This window comes from Salvia hispanica, chromosome 1 (genome assembly GCF_023119035.1).
Source record: "Salvia hispanica cultivar TCC Black 2014 chromosome 1, UniMelb_Shisp_WGS_1.0, whole genome shotgun sequence".
NCBI lineage: Eukaryota > Viridiplantae > Streptophyta > Magnoliopsida > Lamiales > Lamiaceae > Salvia > Salvia hispanica.
In genome coordinates, this window is record NC_062965.1 from 17,525,537 (window position 1) to 17,531,536 (window position 6,000).

At 39.8% G+C, this 6,000-nt stretch overlaps 1 protein-coding gene across 1 annotated transcript; it reads left to right on the top strand.

Moving 5' to 3' along the window:
• Window positions 1-1,867: 1,867 nt before the first annotated feature.
• Window positions 1,868-2,671, top strand: LOC125188721 (berberine bridge enzyme-like 18). The gene has a single exon (XM_048085741.1). The coding sequence runs from the start codon at window positions 1,868-1,870 to the stop codon at window positions 2,669-2,671; it is 804 nt and encodes a 267-aa protein (XP_047941698.1).
• The last annotated feature ends 3,329 nt before the right edge of the window (window positions 2,672-6,000 follow it).

Consider the following 6,000-nt stretch of genomic DNA (forward strand, 5'->3'; position numbering starts at 1 on the left):
AATTTGAAAATTGCTATTGGAAACTTGCACGTTTAATTTACTAGTATCACGCCCGTGCGATACACGACTAAATTTAGTCGTTTATGTTCATTATATTATATCAATTTTTGGGAATTTTCTACTTGCATGATTGCCTGCCTGATTGGTCCGGGCTGGGTGCATTAGGGGAGGCGTGAATTATCTTAGATTTATAGTACATTAGTTTCCGCCCACACGAATTCAATACGTGCAAATTATCCGCATTGTTAGGTTTCCATGGTAACTTTACTTTAATACTAGAACTACTCTATTTTATACAGAAGCGATTTACATATTCTATCCTCCGTTCCCAATTAATTAACATCAATTTCTTTTTTCTTCTCCGCCACTATTAATTAACTAGGGGTGGGTAGGTAAGGTATACCTTACCGAAACCACCATACCGTAAATATGGTATGCGAAAAAGTTATACCTTTACCTTACCAAAGTTTTCGGAATACCTTATTTTCGGTATATTCGGTATGACGAATTTCCATACCGATACCATACCTCATTTTCGGTATACCGTACCGAAATTTGATATACCTTACTTTTGCGGTATACTTGACTTTCAACATCAATTAAAATAGAAAATTAGAGTATTTAGAATATTATTTATATTTTATAATTTTAAAAATAAATTAAATATAATTTATTCATAATTATATTTATATTCCATTAAGATTTTATAATTTAAAAATATATAAAATATTTTATATAATTGTGTTTATATTTTTGTGGTATCTACCTTAGTTTAGGGTATATAGAATTTGGTATACGGTATCTGCGGCGTTTGAAAATTCATACCGTTACCTTACCGGAATCTTTGTGGTATCATACCGTCAAGGTCACGGTATCGAAATCGGTATTTTCGATATTTTCGGTACGAAAAGGGCGTATTCGATATTTTTCCCGACCTATAATTAACACCCCTTACTTTCTACTCTTTAATAATAGACCCCACATTCCATTCACATTTTATTATAAAGTTAATATAGAAATAGGATCCACATTTCACTAATTTTTTCAACCAATTTTTCTCTACGTTTCTTAAAACTTGTGCCAAGTTAAACAATTTCAATTAATGAGGGTCGGAGGGAACATTCTTCAGCAACGCATTATTGATTGGCTGGGGCAATATCTATAAATTATCTCCGAAAAATCTGATTGGCAACTCAACTAGAGATAATTTATTCAACTCTCATATCACTTTTCTGTATTTAGTACTCTCTCCGTCACACATGAATAGAGTCATTTTTCTATTTTAGAAAGTTACAAAATAATTGAGTCATTTCTATTTTTGGCAAAAAGTAACTTTCTCTTTTACTTTATTCTCTCATCTCTCTTACTTAACTCACTTTTACTTTATTTACCTTTCATTTAACACACTATTTTTAAACTCGGCACTAAAGAAAATGCGGCCGTAAACAAGAAAAATTCCAATCTTCTTATCCCAAAATAATAGGAGTAGTACCACTAGTACTTACTTATTCCACCAATTTGAAAATAGACAAGTCCAATCTTCTATCCTAAATAATAGGAGAAGTACCATACTTCCTCGTCTCATCTATAAAATAAAATCTCATTCTGATTCCAAGTCCATTTTTAAAAAGTACTCCTACTGCGAGAAAATATTTTTGAAAAAGTCATGAAAGGTACATTCCAGTTGTTCATAATAAAATGTAAGAAAAATATATTAGTAAAATATAATTCTCCATATGCAACTTTATTTCTACATGCAGTTAAAGCAATATGAACACGAGTTTGGACATGAGCGTACATTTCTACATCTAAATCCCAAGATCTTTCTATAAATAGAAGACCAACAAAAAAACTAACTTCAACAAAAATGGCCTCTCTTCATACTCTCACATACCTCATCTTAATTTCCACAAACCTCCATCTCTTCGGAGCTTCCTCTTCCAACAACCATGGCTATCACGATTTCGTCGAATGCCTAATCGATCAATTCCAACGCTTAAACTCTGCTACCGACACAATATACACCCCTCAAAACGCAACCTACGCCACTCTCCTACTTTCACAAAATTCCGCCAGGCCTCAGCCCTTCCGCGGAGGCCCGACCTCATCGTCACCCCATTCCACGTGTCAGAAATCCAAGCCTCCATCCACTGCTCCCACATCCTCGGCCTCCAGATCAGAGTCAAGAGCGGCGGCCGACTACGAGGCCTCTCCTACGCCTCCGCGTCGGCCCCTTTGTGATCATCGACATGAGAAACTTCCGATCGGTTTCAATCGACGAGAAGGCGAAGCCAGCGCGTGGAGGTCGAGCGCAACCCTTGGCCAGCTTTACTACGCAATCTCCCGCACAAGCAGGACCCTCGCTTTCCCTGCCGGCGTCTGCCCCACCGTCGGCGTCGGCGGTCACTTTAGTGGCGGAGGGTACAGCATGATCTCACGGAAACACTCTATCGCCGCCGATCATATCGTCGACGCTACCCTCATCAACGCAGATGGCCAAATCCTAAACAAAAAAGCATGGGAGAGGATTTGTTCTGGGCAATCAGAGGCGGCGGAGGGACCAGCTTCGGATCGTGTTAGATTTCACGGTGACGCTAGTCACCGTGCGAGAACATCACGTCTTCAACGTGACACGAACGCTGGAGGAAAACGCGACGGAGCTAGTCGATAAATGGCAACACATCGCCGATAAAGTCGACGAGAATCTCCTCCTCAGACTCTTCCTAAACCCTACCAACTCTCCGGCCACCGGAAACCTAACAGTCGCCGCCTCATTCACGTCGCTATACCTCGGTGGGGCCCGTGACCTTCTTCCTGGAGATATGGAACTTCCTTCTACAAGAAGAAGGTTCTAGCCGCAGTTCAGTCCGTACGGGGAGTTCTGAACACCCTACGACGAGGAAACCCGTTCCTCATCGGAGAGGGAATATATTCATGATCCATTATGCAGTGGTGTGGTTAAACCTCAATGAATCGGAAGCGGTATTCGTTGGATTAGGGGGCTCTATGCTACATGGCACGCCACGTCACCCAGAATCCGGGACGCTTACTTCAACTATAGGGATCTTGATATCGGAAGAAACAACGAAGCTGGGAATACAAGCTACGATCAAGCTAGTGTTTGGGGGCTTAAATATTTTAAGAATAATTTTAGGAGATTGGTTCGTGTGAAGACGAAAGTTGACCCCTTGAACTTTTTCAGAAACGAGCAAAGTATTCCAGTGTTGGGATCGTCAAAAAAAATTGCATCTACTAGAGGGACGGAGGGAATAGTGCTTATGGAATTAAGTAGAATTTTACTAAGTCTGTATGATGTCACACGATCAAATATTAGTGTTTTTGTACACAATTAAGAAGATACTATCATTCATCAATCATCTCGGTTCTATTTCGCAAATCTATGTAATATTTCATTAAAGAAAATAATCTCTCGATAGAAAATAACAAAAAAAATTTGGGTTTAAAAGTGAAATAGATAGAAAAAAAAATCAGTGAAGTATTAATAATAATAATAATAATAATAAAAATAATAATAATAATAATAATAATAATAATAATAATGGTGTGGTGAGCCGTCTCATTCCCTTCATCTTCACTTTTCTCTCTCTACTCTTCGACTTTAGCTTTTTCTCTTCTCTTCCTTCTTCTCCGATGATCTTCCGGGCCCTCTCTTGGTGATCTTCCATGGTTCTTTGAGTGGTAGATCTTTTGTCGATTGGGTGAAGCAATCTCTTCGATTGCTTGTATGGGAGGGAACTAGGGTTTGTGAGAACTTGAAGGCCGTGTGGAGATTTGTTCGGTGGAACTGGATCTAAAGTGTAGGGGGTTTTATTAGTGGAGGTTTTGGTGGTCCGAGGGTTAACTCTATCAAATCCATTGGTGCTCCTTTGGGTCTAGTTCCGGAAGAATAGATCAGTTTTTGTTGTGACGGGTTCGGCAAGATTCTTTGATCTCTTTTTTTACCTTGCCTAGTAGTTCTGTGTTCGATCCGAGAGGATCTTTCTAGTGTTACTAACTGGTTCTTGAGTGGAGGCAAGCGAGAGAGTGGAGTGGGTTGACTTCAAGACCTTGTAATAGTTAGAACTAGATTCGTTGTAATCTTAGTTGTATTACTTGTGTAAACAGCCGCGTGGGTAGAGCTTGGCTGAGCTCTCTTGTCGAACAAAAAGGTCTCGAATTAGTTCTAGACTAAAATTCCAAAGGGGATCGAGCGGGGGGTTTTCAAAAACGCCGAGTCGCAAAGGGGGTGGGCAAATGGAATCATCCTTCGAGAGGGGGTTACCAAATTGGATATCCTTCGTTAAGTTTCTTTAGGCAAAATAGGTTGGGGTTTTGTTTCGGTAGACAAACCCCTGCAAAACTTAGGGCTTCGGCTTTTCCTGTTGCTTGGGGTTTTTGTGCTCGGATCCGGGTTCGCTTGACCACCAGCACTTGTCGCCCCGGGCCCCGCGCCTCAAAAGGAGTATTGCGGGGATAGCCTTGGGCCGTTTCTGGATCAGGGTTTGATCCCTTTTTTGTGTGAAAGCTCTTGGTCTGTTTTTGTGTTGGGGGTATGTCTCCCCGGTTAAAGGGTTTTTGTTTCATTTTTGCTTTTTTCTGGTTGCAAATTTTTTTTGTAAAATGGTTAACCCTTTTGGTTCTTTTAATGGTTAAAAAGATTTTCTTTTGGAAATAGAAAAAGAAATGTGTTTTGATTCAACAAAAGTGTTAAAAGTTGTTTGGGATGGTACTTACCCGAGGATACTCGCCAAAGATAAAATTGATGAGATGAATGATCTGGCTAGGGCTTCCATTGTGTTAAATCTATCTGATTCTGTGATTAGAAAGTTGATCATGAGGAATCTGGCCGCTTAAATGTGGAAATTACTGATACTCGTATACCGAAACTCTATGTCTTCCGTAATGTATTTGCTTGAAAACTCGCTCAAATTTAAGCTGATCTTGCTAAAGATATTGATGACAATGTGGATAGGTTTCCGTAAGCTTAGTTCAGACATTAAGAGGTCAAAGATAAAACAATAGATGAATACACAAGCATACCGACAATGCCATACCCGAATTCTATAGCGATGAAAGCTACGCTATTAAGCATTTAGCATCGTCTCTCTAGACCCGATTGCTAGCTCCCGAAATTCAGCACCGCTTGTGTGAGTGGTCACGATGTTAATGTTGGGAAGGCGTGTCGATAAATAGAGGGAAATATCTAAATCTAGAGGTAAGCAATGAGCCGCAAAGGGTTCTTGCAATTCCTCAAACTCTAGGAAAATTCTAGGTCTGTGTCTGTAAGCCAAAGATCCTAAACCTATGTGCTGTTTCAACCGTGGTGATGTTGGGCACTATGCAAGCAGAGAGTCATGATCAAACCCAAGAAGAATAAGTTTCCTAACAATCCCCAAAGCTGAAACCCTCGTTAATGTTGCTACTTATGACAATGTCAATGATTCGCATGACCTCAATTTGTGAATGCCTCTTCTCGTATGTCCCTTCACTTCAAATGATCGTCGTGTGATTCTCGGATGTACTTATCACAAGTCCTTTTACAAGTGTTTTCCTGAAATAAACTTGTAACTCAAGACTTTCAGACAATGGCCGATGACAAGAAATGTGAAATTCTCGGTATCGTACCGCTTGCTCAAGTTTGAAATGGTTATGTGCTCACCTCTAAAGGATTAATGAGATATGATCCGATCCGTGCTATAATTTGATATCTTGTATCAGTTTTGAAAATGAGCAAGATGGGGAAGCCGTATAAGGCCGTACGAAGATTTGCCGAGGTTCTATGTGTCTTTTCAAAGCCAAGAAAAAATGTGGCTTCGTATGTTTGTAATGTTGCGGTCTTTGCATGTGAAAAATCTATGCCAATGTAGTAAAAACCGACGTAACCATGTCAGGGCATATCAGCTAGGTCATATGAAATAAGAAAAGGCCGAGTATCCCGAAAAAGCACATTCTTTCGATAATGATGTTCAAAGTGAATTGTCTTTCTCGTGATTCTTGTGC

Bases quoted from the DNA above. Each gene is read 5' to 3' on its own strand.
- LOC125188721 (XM_048085741.1), top strand. From the start codon at position 1,868: ATGGCCTCTCTTCATACTCTCACATACCTCATCTTAATTTCCACAAAC.